The following is a 26,638-nucleotide window of genomic DNA, read 5'->3' as shown; positions in this document are numbered from 1 at the left end:
AAACTCATTGCCACTGCCTTGTCTGTGCCACCACCTACAAGCTGAATCACAGGGGCCATGCAGAGACCCTTGAAATTAGGCTGCTGAGGCCCAAAGTTGCTACTAGGAATGGGACAGAGGCCAAGCAGCTTGAGGGCAGATTTTAAAAGTCAGTTTGATATCTGTGCATTGGTACCTACTGGGATTCTCAAGCCTTTAAAATCTAGCCTTTAAAATCTAGCCCCTCCCCCCATCAATTGACTGAACACATTTCTCTTCGGTTTTTGGCTAAACAGCACATTTTTGACCAAGGTCCTAATGATTGGGAGCTGGCTTGTGCGTGGTGTGAGCTGTTTGGCTATTTGCCAAAAGGGTAGCCCTAGCTTCCTCTGCTGTGTGCAGTTCAGCACCTCTTTCCTGTGTAGAGTGTATTCTATAACTCTGCACCCAACCTGTTCGAACCAATGTAATCTGTCAACTTCGAAAAGGCTTTGACCACCCCATGTACGAATCCTCTTCTCTGCGGGTAAGGCAGATCTTCCTGGATTACATTTCTTTTGGGCAGTCAGAGCAACCTTTAGGCATCAAATGGAGAAGGCAGAGCACAAGCCTGGGCTGTGTTTCCTTTGTGCAGTCCCCAAGGAAACTGGACATGCACTAGTATCCTATTTTTCCCGTGCAGGTCACTCCAGGGCAGAATGAGGTCTGTAATGAAGGTTTGTTATCTCATTGCACTTGGATTTCTTAATTCCAAATTTCCTGAACTTACCAAACTACTTGTGATGATGGTAGGAGAGGAGGAGGACAGACAGATATTAATTTTATTGCACACCTTTTTAATCCCCAAATTGTGCTTTACATCCTCTAACACAAATCTCCATTCTTTGGCGTTTGGGTTAGGACTATAAGTAAGAGAGTTATTCTACTGCCACTTGCAAGGGTAATAATTACCAGAGCTATTGATCCTCTTACTGCAGATCAAGGTAACTACAGTAAAGACAATGGTCAAAAAGAAATTTCCCTCTGTGATACAACATCCCCCATCATAGTGCATTACATGGATTTTCACATAGTGAAACCAGGAAGGACTCCATCAAACAACAATAATTTGATCTAGATGTGCCAATATCTTGGCCTGGAACAAGAACCAGTACAGGCAAAGCAAGACCCAGGCCACGTCTGTTCTGCTGTGTGAGGGCAGCTGCTGCTCTGGGGAGCTGGTTAATGTGTTACATGCTGTTAATGGGTTGAACTTTTGGCAGCTTCCCATCATGTCACTGTCCCTGTTTCTGTCAGGGTGAAGGTTAGATTATCTTAGACAACTTGATTGTCCAGGCACTCTCTGGCCCCTTTTCCGGGCATTAGCCTTGGTGGGACCAGGAATGGAGAGCACGAGAGAGCAGGGTGGGTGGAGGGGGAAGATTGTCAGTTTGCATTCCCTTTTGTCAGATCCTGCCCGTAAGTGGGGGTTAGGCACACCCACTCCTGTTTTCCAAACCCTAGTTCAATCTTCTGCTCCTGCTCCTCCAGCAGCCTCCATGACCAGTGCAGTGACCAGCTCCATACAGGGAGCCCTACCAGAAATGGAGGCCTTCCCCCATCCTCTGCTGTTAGCCCTTCTTTTCTTTAGCTACCCGCCTGCCTTCCTCCATCGCCTGCTGCCCTGCCCCAAAAGAGACAGCTCCAGCCTGCTGGGCACAATTCCCCTCCCTCTCCCCCAGCGCCTGGCCTTCTGCCCAGATTCAGAGCTGCTAGTTCCAGCTCCTCCTTACAGCTTCTCCCGGATGGATGGGCCCTGGCCCCCAGCCCTTATCTCCTCCAGCCCCCAGGCTGTTTGCAGAGGAGAGTATAAAGGGGTTGACTCGGAGTGCGGAGGGGGAGTACCAGCAGCACCAGTTCAGGCTGGGTGTCTGCTTGACATCGTGTCCTGCTCTGCACCATGGGGAAGGACGGGCTGCTCATCAAACCAAACATCTTCTTCCTTCTCCTCTTCTTCCTTCCTGGAGACACCTCGCCCGCCACAGAGCCGTAAGCTATGCAGGGGGGTCTCTGGGCAGGCAAAGACCTGGGTTGTATTCCTGTGTCTGTTGCTTTGTCTCTTGTCTTCTGTCTGCTTTCTTTTACCCAGGAATAAAGACACCAGGGCTGGGTAAAGTGTCTTCTGCAAACAGCAGCTCTAGTGCTTCAGGGGGACCCAAAACAGTCTGTGAAACTGAGGTGTCAGTAAAACTTCAGGAAAAAAAAAAAGAAGGAAAAAAAAGGGAAAAAAGAAAAACAAGAGAAAGATCTATGAGAATACCTTTTGTTGCTTCAGCGAATTGACAGCATTTCAACAAAAGTTTCTGCACAAAATCAGTTCTTTACTTAAAAGGCAACTTTTTATAACTGTTTACACGTTCAGTTTTTCTTGAGACAGACTTTTCTGAAAAGACAATGGAAGGTTTCATTTTGGCTTGACTACCCTACTTCCAGGCTGAAATGCCCGGGAGATATGAGTGTTTTTTTGATTGACGTGGAACAAATAACAAATCTGGCATGACCAGAAATGGCTTTATTTTTTAATTCACATTTTTCAGCTCTGCCAATAGAATGAAAATTCCCTTCTCGCCCAGGGTTATGTGGCACTGTAAGACTGTACTGTTAAGGTCTGTGAGGGTATATTGTACTTCATCTCTACTTCACCCCCTTTTGCCCTTTTTGTATGCGAAGGGAGTGTGTGTTGTGTGCATGTGTGTGTGTGTGTGTGTGTATGTGTATGGCGGGAGCAGTGCACGAGGGGTCCTGACACCCCAGAGACTTTCTCCTTTGTTTTTTGGCAATGTCTTTTCCTCCCCAGCAAAGCAAGGCTGTGCTGTAGTGCTTTCATCAAATGCAGGGTAAGCAGAGAGCAGGGTTGGGATCTGAGGGACCAGAGATTTCCTCCTGGAGACCAACTGATACGGACATAAAGGTGTAGGAGCCTCCCTTACCACTAAAGGGAATGCCCTACCTTACTGCTGAGGTGTCAAGGGCTCTTCTCTGGGATGCTTGCTGCTCTTGGGGATGTCCATTAGAAGCCAGTCCTCCCCCACCCAAAAGGAAGCACTGTTGCCATTAGGCAGATCAGGTTTAATTCCCAGATGCGGCGCTGGGCACCGGGACACCACCAGCACGTTGCTCCGCTGGGCGGGAGGCTGCATAGGGCTGAGCGGGGACCCCCTGCTCGGGCTGAGCCAGAGAGGTTTGCTTCCCTGACAAAAATTGAATTTGCTCAGTGTTTTTGCTTAAGATCTGGCACCACGCTGTGGCAGTTTTGGGTCTCTGCGAGGAATGAGAGTAGTGCTACAGACGGTGGTCAGCGGCGTTTATTCACGAGGTACTGGCACGTGTGTGGCTGCTGAATCCTACCAACAGCGGCTAGCAAAGGTGACAATCGACTTTCCCCCACTGGAGTTACTCAGGGTCCCAGGATGAAGTGCTGCTGTTGCACCAGAACCTGGAAAAACATATCCCTTCCAGACGTTTGCATTGAGGATTTCCTGTGGTATCTTACTTTTGAGACCGGCCTCTCTGCTTTCTCCTGCTGTTACAGGCATGCTGGAAATCTTGTTACACTCCCAGAAAATGCATCTCTCTCCCTGTACAGTGAAGGTTGTAGTCAACAGATTCGTTTATTTGCTCTTTCCGTACAGCTCCTGTTACCTGTTCCTGTTCCTCTGACCTGTCCTTCTCCCCTGTTCTTAGGCAGTATATGGTGCTACTGCCCTTTTTGATACACACCGATTCTCCTGAGAAAGTCTGTGTTCAGCTGACCCACCTGAATGAGTCTGTGACGCTGAGCGCCACACTCGAGTATCAAGGAGAAAACAGGAGCTTGATTGATGACGTGGTGTCAGAGAAGGACTTGTTCACCTGCATCCCTTTCTCTGTGAGTATCTCATCCTTGTGGGCTGTTTGCTTATGCTAAGGATAAACTGTAAGGGCACTGAGTAGTAATGAACAGTGACACTGTGTAGGTGTTCACTTCCCTCTTGGCCAAAGGTATGTTCATGTCCATCCTCAAGACCCTCTCACTGCTGAGATCAACTTAGCATGCTACCTGAATGGGAAATGCGGAATTCTGGAAAGCCAGCCTCTCTGTAGGACAGGAGGAGGAGAGGCCGCCAGAAAGAAGTGGTTTTAGTATTGACACTCCTGATGATGGCTGTTTGGTGAAAAGCTTCTTCAAATGGCTCTTCACATCATCCTTCAACAACCACAGATTGTCACTCGAGTGTCTTCAAGTTGGGGTAGAGCTTTTGGACCTTAGATACTTTTTGCCTTGTGGATATAGTATACTAAATTAATGTGAGAACATAGAGCTGTGATTCCCTATGTCTGAAAAAGAGACCGAAGGAGGAAATTTATAGCTTAGTGTAATTGATAGCCCTATGGACTATATAACAAATAATGGGCAACCAGGAAAGTTGGTCACCTGGCTCAGAGCACAGATTACGTCTTTGGCCTGAAGGCTGAAGAACTGGCCTTCAGGACACTGAACAAGTTGTCATCGGTGTCTGGGTTTGTCAGATATAGACTGAAGATTGAATTTTGTCACTTGAAGAGAGATGTATACAGATCCGGTGTGTATAGTTTGGAAAAGAAAATGTTCTGCAAGGACTAGGGACATTACCTGGAAGAGAAAGGGTGTTATTCCATTGTCCCTGTGAATGCCAAAAGTAGGACAGAAAGGTTTTGATCAGTGCAGTAAGAATTTCTTAAAATTGGGTGGCAGAACTGGGAGTTGCTTTGCTGCACAATACTTGCACAATCACTGCACAGCAGTAGGAATGTGTAGGAATATGGGACAAGCAAACATCAGTCTCTTGTTCCTGATTATAGTTTCTCTTGCCTCTGTGTTGGGTCCATCAAGGTTATGTTAGATCTCTTATTTTATGAAGGCCAGTTCTGTTCAGGAAGCCTTTAAAGGTGGTCCATAACATAGTTGCCTTCTTACTCTCCAGCTTCCAAAATCAAATAGCCAGTCACCAGTCACATTTATCACTGTGGTGGTGAAGGGGGCAACACTGCAGTTCAGGAGCCGCAAGTCGGTGCTCGTCAAGAATTCTGAGAGCCTGGTCTTTGTCCAGACAGACAAACCCATCTACAAGCCTGGACAGACAGGTACTGGGGAGGGAGTGGAGATTTGTGTTTGAAGCAAAAATTTGTACTAAAACTTGGACTGTGCTGGCCAGATGTTAACTGCTTTCAGTGGGGGTTTAGAAGTGCAATCTTGTGGCTGAAGCTTATGTTTTTAATGCTCCATATGGGAACAATTTGGGGAACCTTAAGATACATGCATGTATCTGGGGCACCTGCACACACTCCCTCTGTCACTGGGGGCTCTGTTGTTGTGGTCCATGCAGATAGGTCCGCATTAAAATCAGAGAAAGACTGGATATTTGTCCTATAGAGAAAGTGGCCAAAATTCAGACTAAGTAATGAAATGGTTTTCAAAGTGGCAGCTGATTTTGCTCAGTGAAGACAGAGAGAACTATAGGCCATTTATTTCTTCTAGGCCATTGATCTCCTAAATCTGGCCTGGACAGAAATGAATGTTCTAAAAGAGGCACTGAATTCTCTATCTATCCAGAGCCAACACAAACTTGCAGCCAAGTGCTGAAATTATTTGCTTGCATTCATTCTTCCTAAGAAGTCAGTCTAATTATAACAAAATTAGAAGACCCATGTAAATAACAATGTAAAAATGTATCCTTGCAAAGTAGACAAAGGCAACTTAAATTTTAACTTTGGTCCCAATTAATGAGATTCTGATGCCCATGATCAGTAAGATTTTCACACTGCCATGGATTTGCTTTTAACATCCTCTTATTCATGTAATTCCTTACATGGGTAACCTTCTAGCGTGACATAACTTTCTAGTGAATGGAATTTCTTTAGAAGAGAACAGCTCTGTTCTCTGTTGTTTTTGCAACTGATGTTTTTTGGTTGGTGACTGCACTGTGGAACCTCACTGTATGCCTTTCTCCATCAGTCCTGTTCAGAATTGTTTCTTTGGATAAAGACTTCCGTCCCTTGGATGAGGTGGTAAGTATGATACTTCCTTTTCACTAGTTATTTGGCCTTAAGTCATCTATGTGGCAAAAGGGAGGAAAGAAGTGTCTTTTGAGGAGAGCTCTCAGTACACTGAGATAGTTATGCAATTCCTGGGTTACCTCAAGTCTTGTTAACAGGATCTGTTCTTCAGATTTCTGCACAAGGTTGCCTTCTGCATTCTTGGAAAGGTTTGACAAACTGCAAATGAACGGTACTGGTGTAAATACCTCAGCAGTGAGCAAATCTGCCATTATGACAATGTACACCTGCTCTTACTAGTATTGAAGATCATACAGAGTTAGTAATTTCAGCTGACTTTTCTGCCTGAGACAAAGGATTGCACCCCCCATTATGTACCTCAAAATGCTCAATTGCTCCATTTCAGGAACTTTTCCCTTACCCCATTGGGTGATTGGCTTGTTCCCTTAAATGTGGTCATAGCCCTGGTCATTTGACTGCGTTGCTTGCACTCTGTTTAAATGTGCATTTTAAATATGCTGTTTCCTTTCTTCTTTTTCTAGTTTCCACTGGTGTATATCGAGGTACGTACATTCAATTCATGTTCACATCTATTGCACCTCAGCCTGGGCAGAATAACTACCAGCTGCCTCAAGATGATTCTTGTCTGTTTTATGTATTAAGCAGGTTGATTACATCAGTTCAAATACACAGAGCTTTAATTCATATGGTGGCAACTATGTACTCTGGGCCCAGGTTACAGGTCCTTCTATTTTCCAGCCCTGGGCTCCCCACACTACTTTGCTAGTGTCCCCCACTTCTGCCCTGCAACTTCCTGAAACACTGGGGCTTGGCCTCCCCTCACTGCTTTTGCTAGTGCTTTTTAGTTCTCATTGCAGACTCCCCACTGTTCTCCCAATCTCCTTGTGATCTCATTATCTGTAGGACCCAAAGAAAAACCGTCTGTACCAGTGGACAAAGGCAGAGTTAAAGGGGGGCTTAATCCAGCTGTTCTTCAATCTCACCTCTGAACCTATGCAAGGGACCTACACAGTGGTGGCACAGAAGACCTCTGGGAAGACAATTCGGCATTCTTTCTCTGTGGAGGAGTATGGTAACTGTTGCTGCAGTTTCAAGTTCCTAACAGCTAGTCCCATGGGGCATGAAAGCTTAATTGAACAGGGCAGTAGATCTGACCAGGATGTCCAGCATGGCTGGAAAAATGTCTCTGTGTCCTCTCCCTCTCAAGCATCATCCCTTTCTGAGGACTGAAGACTGAAGGACTTGAGTGACCTGTCTCCACTCCTCCCTAAGCCCCAGGCCATGCAGTGCAGCTCTTCTGGCTACTCACCTCAGCAAGGCTCCCATCAGGAGGAGCGATGTGCTTGGATCAGTTTGTGCTGGCAACCGCAAGGTTCACCTCCTTTCAGAGGTGATTTAAGGCCACAGTCTCGTCTCCAGTTGGCTACACACCTGTCAAGTGTTGTGCTATGAGTCTGGGTCTCCCCTGCCTAAGGCCCAAAGTCCTGACCTTTTTCATGTAGGTTGGGGCTGTTCTGTAAATTCAGATCTTGCCTTTCCTCCCCCACAAACTAAGCCTGTAGCTCACATGATGCCTTAGTGCCTTATCATCTCTCTGGTGCTTTCACCGCTATGCCAGTTCCATCTGCCTGGCTAGAAAATGGTATCCCAGTACACACCTGCATACGGTCACAACCAACATCGCTTTCCACTCCAGCAAGCCAGCTGCAGCCCTTGTTACACGGTCTGACATGAGCTGGCTCATGCAGCAGAGATGACTCTGGAAGTCCTTTGACCCTTTTCAACTGCAAGACTGTTCCTGTGCCCTGTGCCCTGAATCCCTCCTAAGTTCTCCCAAGACAGTCACCATCCACATTCCCCTCATGTGTTTGGATGTGATGTCACCCTGTGCTAAGTCACTGGGGAAGCTATGGGGTCTTCCTATATTGCAAATTGGTAAGATTTACATGCTTTGGAAATGCAGAGACCAGTCTGCAGTCCCAGCTCTGTATGTTTGTGGGAGAACTCTATTGATCAAACTCTCCGTTTTACTGTAACCTACTGCTGTGGGACTTATAATCCATGTGTTTTCTAAGAAGCTGCTGTATTTTAATAGCTGGTGTAATAATCCTGTCTTCTTACCTGGCACAGTGGTTGGCTGAGTGCCTGTGGTTTTCACTGACTTCAGTGGGATGTGCAGGTGACAGGAGACTGTAAAATCTGACCATTTAGATGCAAAAGGGTTTCAGGTAATTTGTAAGAATAGCCTTTGAGCAGACTTCATATCTCATTCTTATGTTATTTCACACCACATCACATAGACTGTTTTCCTTTGTTTCTGCTGCAGTGCTGCCAAAATTCGAAGTAATGGTGAAAATGCCCAAGGTGATCACCATTCTTGATGAGAAGCTGAAGGTGACAGTTTGCGGTCTGTGAGTCTCATTCTTTCAAGTTCTTCTTGGTTTCATGTTTTTTTTCAGCTGCTGCTGTAAGTACAGTTGGGAGGATGAGATATGATACTTCATTATATTTGTCAATCATTTTGGGATCCCAGGACCAAACAGATACATCTACCATTAGACAAAAAGCAACAGTTATTGCTTGGGGCACTTTGTATGTAACATGTAGAAATATATTGTTCTTCTGTTTTTTGGAAGGGTTTTTTTTCATATTTTTTGAGTCATAGAGGATTTCATACCAGCTACAGTGCTAGGGAAGAGGTCTTCAGTTTAGTTTACCTGGGAATGATGTTTCAACTGTGGCTTCTGCTTGTCATTGCTGAGAGGAAACCATAAATGATGCAGCTGCCCTCTTTCCTTTGTGCCACTTCACTCGATTCTGCATAGCAATGTTCCACGCATCCTGCAGGGAGAGCCATGGCTTGGGCTGAAGAACGAGCCAAAAGACCCAGCGCACATACACACACAAACCAGTTCCATCAGAATTATGTGGTGGGGTAGATACTTGCAACATGTTCTCCAAGGTGAGGGGTTACTCTCAACTAAATCAGCACTAGGGTAAATGATTTCTGCAGACTCATGTGTTAGTCCCAGGGATGCAATCAGGACTATAATATACAGTGCTTCTGTCCCTGTTGCCAAGCTTTATCCTAAAATGTTACCAAAGTTCTATCTGCATTTTATTGCCTTTGACGACCTGCTATATCCTGGAGGCAGCTCTAAGGAAGAGGCCTGGTTCCACTGGGCGTGAGCTGGTAATTTTTCTCCATCCCTCTTACATTCCTAATGGTTCTGTTTTTCTTTCAATCCTTCCTGCTGGTAGATACACATTTGGGAAGCCTGTTCCTGGCCTTGTGAGCTTCCGTGTCTGCCGGAAGTTTGAACACGCAGCCACCGCCTGCTATGGCGAAGAGGCTAAGGCAGTGTGCGACGAGTTCTCTGGACAGGTAAGTCATGGTTGCTCTTGTGGGCAGAATGACAGGAGAAAGTGTGGTTTACTAAGCATGCCTTGTATGGAATAGGCTTGCTCTGACAGAGTATGTACAGGCATGAGTGTGGATAGGAGAGACACTCCATGTATTTTAAGGAAGCCTGAAGAAGGAGAAAAGATTAGGTGCAAGATGAAATGTGAAAGGTAAAAAACGGGGGAAGGTCTGTGCATTAAGAAAGGTGTGTGTAAGGGTAAGAAGCTGATGGAGAAGGAAGAGATGGAAGAAAAAAAAAAGTCAGATGGAGTGCAGAGAGTATAAGAGAGAAGAGAGAGAGAAAAGGCATGAGTGATGAAAGCAGAGTTGGGGTTGGCTTACACTGAAGACAGTGTGTGGGATCAGAAGTTCATGTTAGAAGCAGGAAAGGAGCAGAAAACAAGGAAGGAGCGATGCAGTTTAAGCAAGAAGGAAAGGAATATAAATTTAGCAGCAATGGTTCAGACATCTAGAAAAAAATACCACTGTTTTCACTCTTCAGACTGGCCACTGTACAAGAGCAAAACTGAATGGAGTTTGCAGCATAGACAGGTGCAAGAGCACTAGCTTAACTGACAGAAGCTGGGGTAACAGCAATTGTGGAAATGTGCCAGGACAAGAAAGCAAGCAGAAGATGTGCTAATCATCCTTGGGGTCTGCTATAGTATGATCCCCACAATTGCCTCTGCCACTGCTATTGTTATCCGTGCTAAAAGAAAATATGAACACTGAGGTCCTGTCCTGGCCTCTGTTCCAGGCATCTCCTCCCTTTTCTGTGGAGACCTGCCTTGTCCATGAAGATGCTGAAGAGACGTGGCAAGCTTTGGAAATACTGTCATCTTCTTTCTACACATACACAGGCTTTGGTTTATGTATCACTCAGCTTGCGCATTTTAAGTAAGAAGCTATATTCTAATGTGCCTGATGCCTGTCAAACATTTCCTATGTGGCATACAGTGGAATAATTTCCTATGCTTCTGTATCAAGTGTTTGGAATTTCAAACTTCACACACACACACACACAAATCTTCTAGGTTGTAGACTCTTTGCTCTGATGTTGCTGCAAGTACTTCAAAATGCTTCTTGCCTAGTTATTTATGTGCTTTTCCAGTTTTGATAAAAACAACAGAGGTTGGATAAAAACATGTGAGGATAAAAACATGTGAGGTTATGGGCTTCTCTTCCAGTTCAGGGCAATGCACAGTGATCGATTCATTAAGTTGGATAAACATTATATAGACAAGACTATAATGGTCTTGTTTATTTTCCTCCAACAGACAGACAACTATGGCTGCATTTCTGAAGTGGTAAAGACCAAGTTATTCCAGCTCAAGAGAAGTGGATATGAGAATAAGCTCCATGTGGAGGCTAAGATTAAAGAGGAGGAGACAGGTATGAATAATCTGGATCGAAGAGCTGTGTAATAAACTCAGGGGAAACCAGCAGAATGCCCTACCGAGTAGGGGTGAGGGATAAAAGCAGACTCTTGCTTTTCTGGAATTCTAAAGTTTTCCTACCTGGAGACCAGGTGCATCAACAAAATTGCTTGTCTAGCCATGGAGGGTTGGCCTGGAGTAAAAGTAATTCTGGTCAGGCAGAGGCAAATTAATTCTTCATGCTTCTTCCTGTAGGAGTGGAGTTGACTGGAACGAGCTTCTCTGAGATCACAACCACCATCAGCAAAATCACTTTTGAGCAGTCAGATTCCCACTACAAACCTGGAATCCCCTTCTTTGGACAGGTAGGGAAACCATGAGAATGGAATGCCATGAGTGCCAAACGAGCATGCCACTGAACCTCCTGGACAGATACATGCCGTGCTCTGCAAAGATGCTGGATGCTGCTAATCCCTGTGGGACTCCTCTCCTCTGCAGGCTCTCAAAACAGGGAACTGGTGCTGAGAGCACAGCCCTCATTCTGCTTACCCCTCTGTCCTTGTGCTTCTGCTTCTCCAGTCAAGTAAAATTCTGTTTTTCCAGTCTCCTGTTTAATAGGAGGCCTAAGGGATGTGAGTGCATGTCAATCTCCACGTCCACTCCTCTGACCCAGAGGTGAGGAGTCAAAGGGCCAAAGAAATAAGATTCTGAGAGTTTGCAGCTCTCTCTGAAAGAGACAGATGATGCACATGTGAAGTGCAGTGAAGGCTTCCTTGTCTGACATGAACCCAGCATCCTTAACTTGGTGGTCTGTTTGTCTGTTCAGGTGACAGTCATTACTCTCCTTCTACACTGTACTGTTTTTGCTCCTCCAGGTGAAACTAGTGGATGGGTCTGGTGTTCCAATTGCCAATGAAGTTGTGAGGATTTCTTTACAAGGAGGCCAGGAAAACAACTACACAACAAATGAAGAGGGCAGGGCACGGTTTGCCCTGAACACTTCTATGTTATACTTTGATTCTATTGGAATTAGGGTGAGTCCTGTGGGAGGTGATGAAGTGACCCATAGGTCTGGGAGTACCCCTGAAGTTTCTACTATACATGCAAAAGCACTTAGCTTCTTGTTCCTGGTTGGTTGTGCAAAGCTTGGCATCAGTGTGGTAGAAATAGTCATATAACAAACAAGGCTTCCATGTCACAATTGGACTTAGCTTGCAAATACTTGATTTCTGTTTGGGAATAGCAATTCAGGGTTAGAAGGAACATCAAGAGATCATAACAGTCCATACTGATGCAAAGGATCACCAGGCCTACCTAGACAGATCTGTTTCAAAGGTGGGTCTAACTCCCATGGTGGAGTGTTGCTGTCTTCTCAATTAAACGATTTCCCAAGTATCTCATCTAGATATCCTATTTAACATTCTGAATTTCTAAGCTGTCCTCCTTACTTCTTTCTTTTTTTTTTCATTTTCCTGACATAAAGAGAAAAAGAATATGAACCATTCACAGTTCTCAGAAATTTTCTCCCTGGTGTGGAATTGGTTTATCTGGGAAAAATAAAGTGTTGCTGAGCATCATTCTGTTAGTGGAAAATGCAATATGTGTGTAATATGCACATTTCATAATAACTCACCCTGGAATTGGGCAGATTATCTAGAATTATATTTGCTCCTCTCCCTACAATTCTCTTGTCACAGATGAAAACCATTAAAAATTGTCCAGAAGTTACCACTAGGTTCTTGAAGTTTTCAGAATTTTGCAGGGTAAAGAAAAGGCAAGAATTCCCAAGTATAGTGAGAAAGATAAGGAAATATGGGCATGTGAGGCACAGGAAATGCTGCAGTAGCACCCTTCTGAACGTGAAATATCTTCCCCTTGCTCTCATTTTTAAGAAGACCTGGACTCTTTCAGCTTCTAAACTTTTATTCAATTTAGATTTTGAATTCTTAGGTGGAGACTTTTCCTCCTTTTCTATAGCATCCTCATCTTGTAATCCACTAGTAATCTGTAAACTGAACAGCACTATCCCTTCTTCAGCACCTTTAATGAGAAGAAAAATGAAAATCAACTTTTCTTCTCTTTAAGCTAACAAGCTTTTAGAGAGGGCAAGGTATTAAAGTAAAGAGCCCTTGAAGTGATAGTGATAGTAAACAAAGAACTGATATGATTCATCTTGTTTGAGACAAACTCCAGCTTCTCTGGGAGGGAGATCATTCCCGATGATTTCCGAAGGAAACCACCACCCTGTCATGCATCTTCCAAACTCATGGGGCTTTTTGTAGACTACCTTGTTGCTTAAATATTAAAAATACCAAACCTTTAAGACTAGGCCATAAATTTTGGCTCCAGTTCAGCTACCTGTGTTTGAGGATCTATGTATGTATTTTCTCTTTTTCCAGGCAACTCATAAAGTACACCCCTACTGCTATGACCGTTCCTGGGTTGCTCCATATTATGAAGAAGGCTATCTCCAACTAAAGCGCTTTTACTCTCCTAGTAATAGCTTCCTCAAAATTGAGCCCAAATCCAAGACACTAAGCTGTGGCTCCTCCACAGAGGTCAGGGTGCACTATATCCTTACTCCAGAGGCCATAGGAGAGCAGAAGAAAATCATCTTTTACTACCTGGTAAGCTTGCACCTGCTGTACAGAGAGGTTGTCACTGGTAATTGTAGGGGGGAATTGTAGGAATGGAAATCATAGTTTGTAGCAGCAGGCCTTAAACACTCTCCCATCATCCTTCATATGTTCTTTTCCCACAAACGGGAGGGTGTGGGTTAGGAGCAGAAGAGTAGGGATGTCCCAGTGTCCCCTGGGTGAGCACTGGGATTCTGCTACAGGGAGACAGAGAGCAGCTGAGCAGCATGTGAGCAGCAGGCATACAGACATACAGCTCAGTTGCTATCCTCACAGGTTCCCCCTCTTTAAGGTTTGTCTCATGCATACCTCAGTCACAGCAGGATTTCTCCTTCCATTCAGGTGATGGCCAAGGGAATCATTAAGCAAGCAGGCACTCACATGCTGGATTTGAACCAGGAAAGTGGTGAGTTCCTCTACCCTGCCAAATTATTGCTGTCCTGGGAGGCTAGGCAACTGTGGCGGACATACAGACTGCTTCCATATAAATGCAGGGAGCCACAGCTCCATGTCCCCTAAGGTATGGGAAGACCTTGAGCTTTCTTTTCTCTGCCTTTATTTAGGCTTTGCACAGATTTGCTCTAATACCCTGTGCCAGCTGTCTTTCTTCTGACACTACATTTCTGGGGCTCCAGTGCTCCTAGGAGACACAGACTGATGGTCTATTTTTAGAAGTTAAACCAAAATTCAGCAAGCTTATACACTGGAAAACAGGACTTATAACAAGCCCTTTCAAGTCAGACAGTGAGATTTACGCATCTCTGCAAGCATTGGTTCATCCCACTTGGAGGCCTGGAGTTTCATCATGGCTAGGACAAAGTTCAGCATGAAGTCAAACCTAGAATTTTGGTTGCTCCACAAGCAGGTTCCCTGTACCTTAACTTTTTGCTCTTGTTTTGTTTGTTAGCCAATGGGGTCTTCTTGCTACAGCTGCCTGTACAAGCTGATATTGCTCCAGTGGCCCAAGTTCTCGTCTACACCACTGCCCCCAGCAGGGAGGTGATCGCTGATTCAACTAAGTTCAATGTAGAAAAGTGTTTCAGCAATAAGGTGAGTGTCCACTTCTTGATGGAACAGCCATCAGACTGCAGCATGGTCAAGCTCATTTATTTAGATTTAGCCTGGCTAAGCTCATTTATTTAGATTTGCTAACACTGGACAAGCCACCTATCAATTGTTCTAGGTAGCTTCACTGCTTACTGGTTTGTGTTAGCTTGGAGGAGATCAGCTGCTGGAAACAAGATGCTAGCAGGCAATACAGTGATAAAACCCCTCTTAGTAACTAGTTACAGCCACTGATCTCACAGATGGTCTTGTGTAAGAAAAAGGGAGGACACATGTCTTATGTCATACTGCAACCCATGTATTTCACTCCTTTTCCCACAAACTCATTCCAGCAATGAAGTGGCTGCTTGTTTGGTCACAAAGCAAAAATAAAAACCACACAGACCCAATCCAGTGGGTGAAGCTAATACTTGTCAGCTCTCTGAACTCCTGTACGTCTCATCCTGTCATTTTAATTTCTGTTGTATGTAAATGGAGATGAACATTGCCTGAACTTGCTGAGCAATGCACAGTGATGCTTCAATAGCAATGGTGAGACTGAAGGAGTGCAGAAAAAGAAAGCCTTCTTATGAGCATATAGACCATGATTCTCTTATAACCCCACATATCCCTTATGCAGAAGAGCAGATTGATGTATGAGCAACCCTAGGAAGAGAAGAACCTCAAAAATGCCCATTGGGACTTCAGAATAGTAGACAGGACACTGTGAAAGGCAATCCTTTGTCCTGCTAAAAGCCAAGCTAAATGAATTCTTGAGACTGATGTCACTGTAGGAGCTTGGTCACCTGAATTTTGTTCATATATTAAAAGTAATTCTATGCACTGCGTTAAGGTCTGGGTGCAAGCCAAGTGCCAAGTGATTTACATGCTTAGATACTGCTTTCCTGTTTGAAAGCATCCTGTATTCAAAGCTGCTGTCAGTCCAAATAGGACAGATTTTGGGCTATCTCTATGCTAGACAGTTTTTCTAGTAGCAAGCTTACTACAGCTCTTGTTCTGTCATTTCCTGAAGAATATTGCTTTTGCAGTCTCAAGATTATGAGTGCACCCTGGGAGAGCTGGGGTGTGTTAGCAGAATGCATGTTGTGGTCTGGTTGGGACATGAGGGAGACTGGCAGCTCTGATGCTGCTTTGTCAGGGAACATGTTCACCCTGAGGATATTTTTATGATTGCATGCTAGGGGAGGGTTTTTGCTGCTAGGGAGAGGGAAGATTTATGCAGGTTAGCCATCTTACTACAAAATCATCTGTGATGGTGATGAAAACAAGTTCTGCTAGCAAGAACTTGCGGGGCAGAGGTTGGTAGGGGGTCGTTAGAGTTGTGAGTTAGGTTTTGGGGAAGGCACACCAGTCTGGCAGGCCTCAACCAACAGGCCAGTTCTTCAGAATCATTACCAGCCAGTATATATTGCAATATTGCTCCAGGGCAGCACTGGTGCTCATGTTACCAAAGAATCTGGTAAGCAAGGTCTTTCCAAGCTTGTTTTCTCTCCACATAGAGTATCTGGGTGCAGTACAGAGACTGGACCTCGTTCAAGACCATGCCCAGCTGCCTGAACAGATCTAGCCACTATGTGGGATTATCTCATCACATTCACAGTGGCCATAAACCCTGAAAAGTTTTATAAGCAATTGTGATGCTTAAAGTTGCCAAGAACTGTTAGAGCTGATTCCTCTGGCACTGCAGGAAGGAAACCCAGCTCTGCAGTAGCACAAAGGAAGTGGGGGGATATGTGTACACACATATGGGGGCTTTGTAAGGTTGGAACTGATGCACTCAACCGGAGGGAAAAGTCCTGCAAGGGTAGGGCGTCTGTGACGTAGCTTTTCCTGTGGCTACAGGTGGACCTGAGCTTCTCTCCTTCTGAAGGCATGCCTTCTTCTGATGCTCACTTGCTGTTCAGAGCTTCCCCGAACTCCCTTTGTGCTGTCCGTGCTGTGGACAAGAGCGTTCTCCTAATGAAGCCAGAAGCTGACCTGTCACCCAGCTCTGTAAGTGCTTAGTCTGTGGAGCAACTCGGAGCCTGGTCAGAGGAAGTGCAGCCCAGTGCTGGCGTGGAAACGGTGAACAGTCTCTCTTGTCAGTGCTGACACAGGAAAGCTGCCCTGTGCTGTTTCTTGTCTTCCTTCAGTGGGCAAAAAGATGAGAACTGGGCAGCAGCTGTTTCTTAGGGGTTTTGTGTGACTGTAGGGATGGCAATTAGGAAGCTCTTTTAAGGCAATTGCTTCTCTTGGCCAGAACCAAACACTGTTGTGAGTCTGATGATGATTTTTCAGTTATTCTCTCCAACCATGGATTAATTTACTTGGAGTAGCACCTGGAAGTGTCAGAGAGTTTATTCCCCTCATGCCAAGCAGTAAATGACAATCCCTGAGTAGGGACAAAGGACTGCAGATGGGCTGGCTGGTGTAATTTTTTAGATATTTGAGCCATAATAACCAGAGTAACATGCTGTCCATAACAAAAGAGGCAGTATGTCCAAATTTACATCTCTCAAAACTCCCAAATTCCCATTGTTTCTACCACAGGGAGGACCATGGCAATGTGGGTGTATGTGCAGATGATGTGACTGTTATGGTGCTTGCATCCAACTCCCTCAGTTGTATTTTGTGACAGTGGACACTGAAAATGCCAAATACCCTGGCTTTTTCTGCCTAGGTATATAGCTTGCTGCCAGTGAAGGAATTGCATGACTATCAGCATGGTCCAGACATGCTCTTGGACGAGCCCCTGGAGAATTGTGTCCCCTTGAAGAGGATAGTTCTGAATGGGATCACCTATTCTCCAGTAGTGGAGATGAATGAAGAGGACACTTACAGCATCCTAAAGGTATAGCCCTCTTTCATGGTTAGGGAGTGGAGTGGGAGGACTGCGAATGCTTAAGCCTTCTGTGTCAGGATGCAACATAACAAGGGAAGGGTTTGTGAATCTGAATGATCTGACACTAATTTTTATCCAGAGGCAAGTTCCGTGAGAGTCATAAGCTTCACCTGTTTTGCCAGCTTTTCTCCCAATTTGGTGGAAAAGGGATCAGTCTCAAAGTTTTCTTCTTACAGGAAAAGCTTTGAGGTTGACTTGAAATTACATTCTAACAGGAGGTAAATAATCCTGTGCCATTACAGTTATGCCAAATAAATCAATATGTCCTTGAGCTGCATTGTATCCACAGACATTTCCTTCCAGAGAGAAAACTTTCAGTCTACTCCCTGGCTCATCCTGATCCCTAGGCTGGAACTGGACTGGAACTAGTGCCCTAGAGACAGAAGGGATCTATACTTTAGGTCTCTCTGAGCCACCCGGGCACCCAGACCCAGGGCTGAGGGGTTCATCTCAATGTCCAATACACAAACAGTAACAGCTTCTCCTTTTGAGGCAGTAAAATACCAATGTCAGGTCTGCTGTGTAAACCTCAACAACAAAAAACTGTGTTGGATTTCTCTCCCATAGGAAATGGGTTTAAAGGTTTTCACAAATACCAACGTGAGGAAACCTTGGTACTGCAACACTGACAATTACGTGCCTGCAGGAGCCCACCTTGCATTACCTTCAGTCATGTCTGGACCACCTCATGCAATGAGGACAAGCGGTAAAGGAACTCAGTCTTGTTATCATCTCTGTTCTGAACAGAGATCCTGTCTGTGGATTGAACCTTTGGAGGTAGTACTGAAGTAGTGGATTCACAGACGTCAGCTTCTGCATGAGTGTGGGGCATATCTCTTCTGCTGGCTTATGAAGGCCTACAGACAAGCCTCGGTAACTCCATATTAGAAGTCAGCAGAACCAGGTAGTTTTCAAAGATTCTGACAGAGCAGAGGATATTATTCTGCTGCTGAATTCTCTGTTCACTAGACTTTCGCACTAGGCTTCTTTTCCTAGATATCACTTAAGGGCTCTCCAATACCATCTTCAGTTTGTCCTCATTGACTCACCCAGTTTTATGTATGGTCAAAACCAGATGAAGCAGATGAGAAAATTTTCAGTGACAAATGACTTTGGAGGCTTAGAATCGTAAGATGCGAGGGGCAGAAGTCCAGTCTGAAATGGACTCACCCTATTTCTAAGGGCTATCTCAACTCTTACGCTGTAGCTGTTTGGGTGATAGAATTGGCCATATCATCCTCCAGAATCTCATATTAAGGGAAATATACCAGAAAATCTAAGTTATTCTAGCTGGATAACTGATTCAGAAAGTTTTTCCTTGGCATGAGAACATGTGCTTTTGTACATGTCGAGTTTTAAGACAATTTCAACTTCTGACACAAGTTGCTAAGATGCAGGATAGAGGCTTTTTAGTTATTTTTAACTTATTTTATTATTATTTTGCCTATTTCATAGGCAGCAGGAAGAAAACTGAAATACCACGGTAGACAAATGCAAGCAAGCCTCCTATCACTCTTGCTATGGCTATGTGATACAACTCTGACAACATCTTTCACTCATGCCCTGAGAACTTCTCAGACTCTGGAGGTGCTGGTTGCACAGATATTATGGAAATTTCCTATATACACAATTTTTATCTAAACATAGAAATTAATTTAGCTGAAGTAAAGATGACCAAAACTAGAATTTAGTTAAGAACTTTTCTCCTTTATCTGTTCGAGTGGATTTCTCTTTCTGTTTGTAAAAACCAAGCAAACCAAGTCCCACCCACCCCATCTTTGTTTCCAAGTTGTTCAAAACCAAGGTAAAACAAAGGCTTATTTTTTGCCAAATTTCATCCCAAACTCAGAACATTTTCTTGGGTATAATTTCTGCATGTGAAAATTTTGTTTCAGTCAGAAAGTCTATTTTTACCCCTCCCAAATTCCAACGGCATGTTTTTAGTTTGAGCATCTTCAGCCTAGTGCTTGAGGAGGCCATAGATTTGTCAGGGAGGTGGTTTTCTTAGTTACAATTACCCTACAAAAACCACTGCAACAGAAGGATGTTCCATTGCTAACTGGCCTGATGGAATGGAGAAGGTTGTCATGTTAAGACTGTACTGAAAGGGAAAAGGTTGCTTGCACAGAAGGCCATAATCTAATGTCCTGGTTTTAACCTTGTGAAGTGCTGCCCCACAAACTTTGAGGTTTTCTGGAGACAAGCCAAAAAATACTGGAAGACTCTTGCTAATAAGCCCTGACCCTGAAACTTCACTGCTCTTGGTAGCAGTGCTTACTATAGCCACAGCAAACATCTGCTGCCAGCCACAGCTTCTGCCACATTGATTGCCTCTTTCTCAGACCAAAGCATGATGCTGATGTAGATCTTGCTTGTTTGGAATTATCAGTAGTTGATTTCTTTTCCATCTCATCACATTCAGGCCTTCGGGAAGATAGACTTTATGCCACGTTAAGAACTCCTGAAGAGCTGATGGAGACAGTCCGAAAGTATTTCCCAGAAACTTGGATTTGGAGCTTAGTATCTATAAGGTGAGCACTTTGGGCTAGTTCCTTCCTTTGTAACAAAACTGGTTTTATCAGGTGAAAACATGAATCCCCACATGTCTGCCAAGCCTTTTTGACGCCAAAAAGTCCTTCATTGTTTCCAGAGATCACTTGGCAATCCTCTGAGATGGAATTACCTTCAACTGTGGTTAGGTTTGTCCAAGGAGTGGTTGTGGATCTGGAAGAAGATGTGGGGTGGCCCTACAGTAACAAGCATTCTGTGCCCCATCATTCATACAGGCAGTACTGTTCAGTAGTCACCAAAATGCCATAAAAATCATCTCTCTGTCCTTGCTCTCTGTGCTTCACCAGCTCTGAGGGGAATGCTGATATAGATGTGACCATCCCTGACACCATCACTGAGTGGAAAGCCAATGCATTCTGCACGTCGGCAGACACAGGCTTTGGCCTGTCCCCGACAGTGTCCCTCAGAGCCTTCCAGCCTTTCTTTGTAGAGCTCACCATGCCCTACTCCGTAGTGCGTGGTGAGTCCTTCACACTGAAAGCCACCATTTTCAACTACCTGACCGCCTGCATCAGGGTAAGGAAGGTTTAAATCCTTCTCTGTACTTGTGTACCTTCTTGTACACCTCTTGCCTTCACCTAGCCTTCTTATCTTATCTGAGTAGCCATAGACCCTTCATCCCTGAAGTGCATATGTTATTCCTCCTATATACTCCAAATGCAGAACCCACAACCCCAGCTCCCTGCTCCTTTGCTACTGAAGAAATAGCTATTGCTATGGCTTCCTAGCTCCCTGTCTCTCACGATCACCGTTCCTTGATTGTGGCTCTCTCTACAACTGGCAGGTCAGTGTGACTCTGGCTCAGTCTACTCATTTCCTGGCTACTCCAGTGGAAAAGGAGGAAGAATCTCTTTGCCTCTGTGAGAATGGAAGGAAAACTGTGGCTTGGCTGGTGACTCCCAAATCTCTAGGTAAAGGTCTCAGAGTGCTGAAAACTGCAGGGAGGGTTTCTCTGTGCTGTTCTCTCTTTCAGTATCAGGTTTTAAGGCAACACAGTTTCTTGGGAAGCACTGCAGCTGAGTGTCTGTCTCTTCTGGGGTTACTTGAGAGGCAAAGACTGGTGAACTCATAGTGTCCACAGCCATGTCTGGCACCACATGCAATACCATCAAGCTTTACAGCCATTGGACAACACCTTCTGAAGCCAGAGACATTGCTGGCCAGCAGCGATGATCTGTCAGCTCCATCCCTCCCAGAGATTAGACAACTGCCCCATGGGATCTTCATACTTTGTTTTCACTGATGTTGTTTTGTGCTGTGGTAGCAGCTGTGGTGTGCGTGCAGGTTAGCAGTGTGCTAAACAACAGTGGGGCTGGTGAGTCCCACCACTGTGGTGTCCTAGGTTCTGGAAAACAGTCACCAAAATAGAGTCATCTTTCAATGGCAGTGCAGCTCATCTGCTCCAGGATGGCTTCTAATATAGATAGCTATATTCTTGTGGCAAAGAAGCAGGCCCCAGGTGTGATAGAAAGTCCCTATCCATGGGCCTGCAAGTTGAAGCTGCTGGAAGTGGCAGTGACTCTCATCACCTGGCACTGCCCGGCAGGGCTGGCTGACCCCTGTTTCCTCCAGGGCAGGTGGAGTTCTCAGCGAGCGCTGAGGCCCTGCAGAACCAGCAGCCCTGCGGGAACGCCATCGTGGAGACCCCTGAGAAAGGGCGGAAGGACACCGTCATCAGACAGCTGTTGGTGGAGGTATGTGGGCTGTGGGAAGGGGAGGACTGAACTTTCCCACAGGCTAGAGCGTACGCTGTGATTCAATTGGACAGGATGCTAGATAATCTTATTTAGGCTCCTTTTTCCATGAAAACTTGGACCAGACGATCTTTTGAGGTCCCTTCCAATTTGGGCTGGGCTACGATTCTATGATTCTATGATTCTATGAGATCACTACGCATTGTGGCGATATGATGGTCTTATATTGTCTTTGTACTTTGGCAGTGTTGCATAAAGACTACAGCTTAATAACACAGTGTCTCCCAGTACTCTAAACTTCCCCTATCCCCTACCGTAGCAGAATTTCTACTCCAATCCATCCTTTCCTTTATGTCCTACCTTGATGATGTTGTTATGTGCTGTGGTAGCAGCTGTGGTGTGCGTGCAGGTTAGCAGTGTGCTAAACAGCAGTGGGGCTGGTGAGTCCCACCACTGTTACCTCCTATTTCAACACATCCTCTTTACAGCTTCTGTCCTCCTTTTGAGACAGCTGCAGTAGGTCACCCCAGCCAGTCACCACATGCCACCTCTATGCTAGTTGAAGGGCCAAGCAAATGGCTTAAGCTGAGTGTTACGCAGTTCTGGTTTGCTACCATAGTATGGCATCAGGATGAAGGTGGGGGATTCATAAGCACCTATGGGAATCCAATGCCTGTAGAGAAATCCCCTCAAAACTCCAGTTATTATAAAAGTCATGAAAATGTGCTAAAATTTTACAGCTTATCAATTTCATATGTCAAGAAGAGTTGCTGATGCTATGTGGTATAGAAGGAAATATTATTGTGGCTGTGTTGCATATCCTTTATAGGAAAATGCTAGTATATTTTACTAGGTGTGGTAATCTGGCGGGTAGAGTCTATGTTCTTAACTTTTCTCTGTATCATAAAAAAACTAATGCTTGCCTACTGTGTTGTATGGTATCAGTAGTGTCACCAGATACTACAATGCACAACATCTTCCCTTTGTATTATCAACAGACACCATTTTTTCCCCCTAAAGCATCTGCAGAGTTATGATAAATAGCACTGCAGACATCTCTTCAGGACAGCCCTCTAGAGCTACTGTGAGCTTTTGCTAACAAAAGCACTTGCTGTAATGCTGCAGTCCTTTTGTTACAAAGATGTTAAGTGTCTCTTGTTGTGTACAATAGTTGCAGGTAATCTGTGAGAGAGTCCTGCAGTGTTCTCCCTCTCCTTTTCCTGTTCTTTGTCCACGTACACCCCCAATCACTTAGGATCATGTTTCTTTCACTTGCTTAAATTATTTCAGAGCTCTGTATTTCAGGGATTGTTTGTGACTGCCCCTCCTCCTCCAGTTCACGCACTTTTCTTTTCACATATCCCTCTGTCCTTGTTAAGGATTCCTCTGTCTGTCTGCATTTCCTGTCTCACTAACCTCTCACCTCTCTTGTTTTCCTTCAACCCACCAAAGCCTGAAGGATTTGAGAAGGAAACAGCCCAGAATTCTGTGCTCTGTGTAAAAGGTAAAGCCCCCTCTCCCCACCCTCTCCATTTGTTCCTGTGTGGTTTGATGGGTGGGACATGCCCAGAGGAGGAAGATAGTTCTGCCTCTACCATATTACAGATAGATAGGCTGATATTTTTAGGTAATCAAAACATGCCCCATTAGTTGGGAGCCTGAGACCTAAGACAGCAGAAAGCCCTAGAGAATGGACCAACCTGCCTAATCTGTCCATGCTAAACCTAGGACAGGTTTAGCATGATTGCATCCCTGTTCTCTTGTGTGCTGACTTTGGAGTTACAAGCACTGTCTCCTGTTTTCTAGCATGCCCAGGAAAAAGCTGTAGAGGTGTGATCTACAGTGCCTAACAGTGGCTGGGGGTGGTTTTATGCAGAGATTGCCTTATAGCTGGGGAAAAAAGAAGCGGCTGAAGTCAGGGAATTTCTAACAGGAAGTGTTCCTGATGTCCCACTGAGGCTTCCTCACCTTCCATTAGCCATTTCTTGGGACTGCGCTGAAGCTGTTTGGATCTTGTTTCTCTCTCAGGAGTGCCTGTGAAAGAGAAGTTTTCCCTGTTGCTCCCCTCAAATGTGGTACAAGACTCAGGCAGAGCATATTTCTCAGTGTTGGGTGAGTGAACACACTGGGAGAAAGAACCATGTGCTGTTTCTGCCCCTCTGTGTTGGCCTCCTAGGTCAACCTCACAGGTTTTTCTCCTGGTTTACAGCACACCCCACTCCTGCCTTTCAGCCCTTATGTTTGGAGCACTTTCCCTTCCAGTTGTGCTCTTCCTTTTCCCCTTTCTGCATGTCCTTTTGTTCAGGGCTCTCTACCAGTGCCGTAACCTTTTACTCATTTCCCTCTTTTCCTTTTCCTCTGCTGTTCTGTGTTTCATTCCAGGATCTTTATCAATCCAGATTTTCTTTTCTTCTTCTCTGTCATCTCCTGCTTCTCTTGTTCAGTAGCTCCCTCTGAGTCTGACAGCCAGCCCTGAGCTTTGTTACTATCCCTCTGGTATCTCCCGCTCCCCAGGTGACATCATGGGCACTGCCATGCAGAACCTGCACCAGCTCCTCCAGATGCCATTTGGCTGTGGGGAGCAGAACATGGTCCTTTTTGCACCCAACATCTATGTTCTGGACTATCTGAGCAAGACAGGGCAGCTGAGTGAGGAGGTCAAATCCAAGGCCATTGGATACTTAGTGAGCGGTGAGCTGGGACACGGCTTTTGATTCTGCTTTGACTTTTTTCAGATCCTGCCTGGGGTGGTTCTGTCAAATGTTGGCCAGATGTGGAAAGAGAGTTTCTCTCATGCACAGATGGTCTCTGCTGTATGCCTTAGAAGGCCCTTCACTGCTTTTTCCTTTATTATTTTCCGTTGCTTAAGCATTAGTGCCTGATCATTGCACCCACTGAAAAGTGGCAGAGCAATCTACTCCCTAATTGGGTTGCAATGCAGTGCACAGTTGTCAAGTGACATGCTACAGTGACTTGTCCATTGTCATTAATATGTCCTGCCTTCCTTCTGATGAAAGGCAGGTGTTGCTTTTCCTCATGCAGTACAAGTAGCGCATGGAGATGGGGATGTACTGGTACTTCTTATTGGCTAGCATACGACTGACCTACTCTTCTCTCCTTTGCCTTTGCTGATACAGCTGTTTTCCCTCAGCAGACATTCTCTGGCATCTGAATCTTGCTTTAACTCTCCATTGCAGGTTACCAGAGGCAGCTGAACTACAAGCACCCAGATGGCTCTTACAGCACCTTTGGACCACGTTATGGCCAATCGGGGAACACCTGGTGAGATCTCAATGTCACCAATGCCTCCCCTGTATGCTCCTTTTTCTCAGCTGCACATTTATAATAAAAGTTGCATGACGGTAAATAGGAAATACAGTTATAGACCAGCAGGCTTTCCAGAGCTGGTGTGGTGCCTGCGCTGCTTCCTACTTGATGAAATAGGCTTCATCAGCCAGTTATGTAGCTGAAGAACATCCTCCCACCAGTCCTCAGGGACCATGACAGACGAAAAGGAAATGGAGATAAACTTTCACATCCCGAGAGAGGAAGGCTGAAGAGTTGTAGTGGCAGCTCTTCTCGACTAGCATCTGCTGAGAAGGCTGCTGGGAAATGTGTTTCCATATAAGTGAAAAGGATGATAGCCCAAGAGCAGTGCTCTATGTTTTTTTTTTCAAGAGTGTGTGTTACTAAGCAAAGACAGCCTGGAGGAGTGTGTGTGTTGCCAGTGTGACTTACTGCAAATCTTTGAGTTGCTGCAGCATATCATTGCCATGTATTTTCAACTTTAGGTAAGGGTAAGAATGGATGATTTCATCACCTTTGGTTTGCTTTTAGTTTCTGAAACAGTACTTGGCTCTTGACAGCATGTTGGCTTCTCACCACATGCCTGCTTCTTCTCCATAACTGCTTGTAACAACTCTAGCAAAAAGCCTTTTTACATGTTTTTTTTTTACTTTAAAACTCTGAGGAATTCTGGGAAATCCATGAGGCATGGATTTCTAGTGCAAGACTCCTGCCAGTAGACTATGAGCTGGAAGGGATTTAATTATTCTTACCCATCATTTTGAGTATTACTGTTATGCAGAAGTTGAGCTAATTGGCATGCAATTCCCTACATTTTCCAAAGAGATTTGCTTAGATACAAATCAACAATCACTGTCCTTTAATTTGTAGCCTCAACACAAAGAGATCACAGGGTTTTATGAGCTGAGAGGGATGAAATATCAAGGTGGGAAGCAGTTTTTTGACAGATTTTTTGAGGTGAAGATACAACATACATGTGGTCCCCAGACCTTCTTGCTTTTCTCCAGAGAGATTATGTGCACATGGGCCTTGTCATCTAAGATGGACAGAGGCCTGCTTAGGCCCTTTCACTGCTCTTTCTCCCTTACAGGCTCACAGCCTTTGTCCTCAAGTCCTTTGCCCAGGCCCGGCTTCACATCTTCATAGATGAGAGGCACATCCCGGATGCTTTGGTCTGGCTGTCCTACAAACAGAAGGAGAATGGCTGTTTCCGCACTTCTGGGACACTCCTGAACAATGCCATGAAGGTAACGCATCTGCCTGGTTGTTTTTGTGAGTCTATAACTTGACCATAAATCAGATGGGTCCAGTTAGGCTTCTTGAGCATACAGGCAGATAGGAAATTCCCATGTCAATGACAAGAATGAGGGAGCCAAAGGCCATTCAGTATGATTGCCATAGTAGGAAGGAGAATGAAGGCATAGTAGGAAGGAGAATGAAGGCTAGCCTGCACTTTATAAGTGGTGTTGATAATTCCACATCAGCTGCAAGGGGGAGGAAGCAAGCTAAGGGTATACAATGCAAAATAAACTATTCTGGGAGAAATGGGAGAAAAGACTGAAGATGAGATGGGGGGGAAGATGAGAAAAGACTGAAGAAAATGGGAGAAAAGACTGAAGATAAAAAGCTAGGTGTGGTCACCATCTACCTTT

The 26,638-nt window shown here is 45.0% G+C and overlaps 1 protein-coding gene across 1 annotated transcript in view; it reads left to right on the top strand.

Moving 5' to 3' along the window:
* Positions 1 to 1,918: 1,918 nt before the first annotated feature.
* The window catches only part of A2M (alpha-2-macroglobulin), a gene marked incomplete at its 3' end in the record, with an annotated part of 25,489 nt that continues 769 nt past the window's right edge, over positions 1,919 to 26,638 (top strand). Inside the window, exons 1-26 of the mRNA XM_010292275.1 lie at positions 1,919 to 2,007; positions 3,703 to 3,886; positions 4,962 to 5,121; positions 5,993 to 6,045; positions 6,576 to 6,596; positions 6,958 to 7,126; positions 8,381 to 8,465; positions 9,316 to 9,439; positions 10,735 to 10,849; positions 11,089 to 11,198; positions 11,709 to 11,867; positions 13,233 to 13,460; positions 13,812 to 13,875; positions 14,377 to 14,519; positions 16,377 to 16,526; positions 17,194 to 17,364; positions 17,983 to 18,121; positions 19,838 to 19,946; positions 20,274 to 20,502; positions 20,771 to 20,897; positions 21,559 to 21,680; positions 23,133 to 23,184; positions 23,709 to 23,792; positions 24,195 to 24,371; positions 24,878 to 24,962; positions 26,077 to 26,233. Coding sequence (XP_010290577.1) covers positions 1,919 to 2,007; positions 3,703 to 3,886; positions 4,962 to 5,121; positions 5,993 to 6,045; positions 6,576 to 6,596; positions 6,958 to 7,126; positions 8,381 to 8,465; positions 9,316 to 9,439; positions 10,735 to 10,849; positions 11,089 to 11,198; positions 11,709 to 11,867; positions 13,233 to 13,460; positions 13,812 to 13,875; positions 14,377 to 14,519; positions 16,377 to 16,526; positions 17,194 to 17,364; positions 17,983 to 18,121; positions 19,838 to 19,946; positions 20,274 to 20,502; positions 20,771 to 20,897; positions 21,559 to 21,680; positions 23,133 to 23,184; positions 23,709 to 23,792; positions 24,195 to 24,371; positions 24,878 to 24,962; positions 26,077 to 26,233 — 3,306 coding nt within the window. The remainder of the gene's footprint in view (positions 2,008 to 3,702; positions 3,887 to 4,961; positions 5,122 to 5,992; positions 6,046 to 6,575; positions 6,597 to 6,957; positions 7,127 to 8,380; positions 8,466 to 9,315; positions 9,440 to 10,734; positions 10,850 to 11,088; positions 11,199 to 11,708; positions 11,868 to 13,232; positions 13,461 to 13,811; positions 13,876 to 14,376; positions 14,520 to 16,376; positions 16,527 to 17,193; positions 17,365 to 17,982; positions 18,122 to 19,837; positions 19,947 to 20,273; positions 20,503 to 20,770; positions 20,898 to 21,558; positions 21,681 to 23,132; positions 23,185 to 23,708; positions 23,793 to 24,194; positions 24,372 to 24,877; positions 24,963 to 26,076; positions 26,234 to 26,638) is intronic.

Source organism: Phaethon lepturus, unplaced genomic scaffold, assembly GCF_000687285.1.
Source record: "Phaethon lepturus isolate BGI_N335 unplaced genomic scaffold, ASM68728v1 scaffold19938, whole genome shotgun sequence".
Classification (NCBI taxonomy): Eukaryota; Metazoa; Chordata; class Aves; order Phaethontiformes; family Phaethontidae; genus Phaethon; species Phaethon lepturus.
Note: the sequence above shows the minus strand (reverse complement) of the source record. Positions and strands in the feature narration are given on the sequence as shown.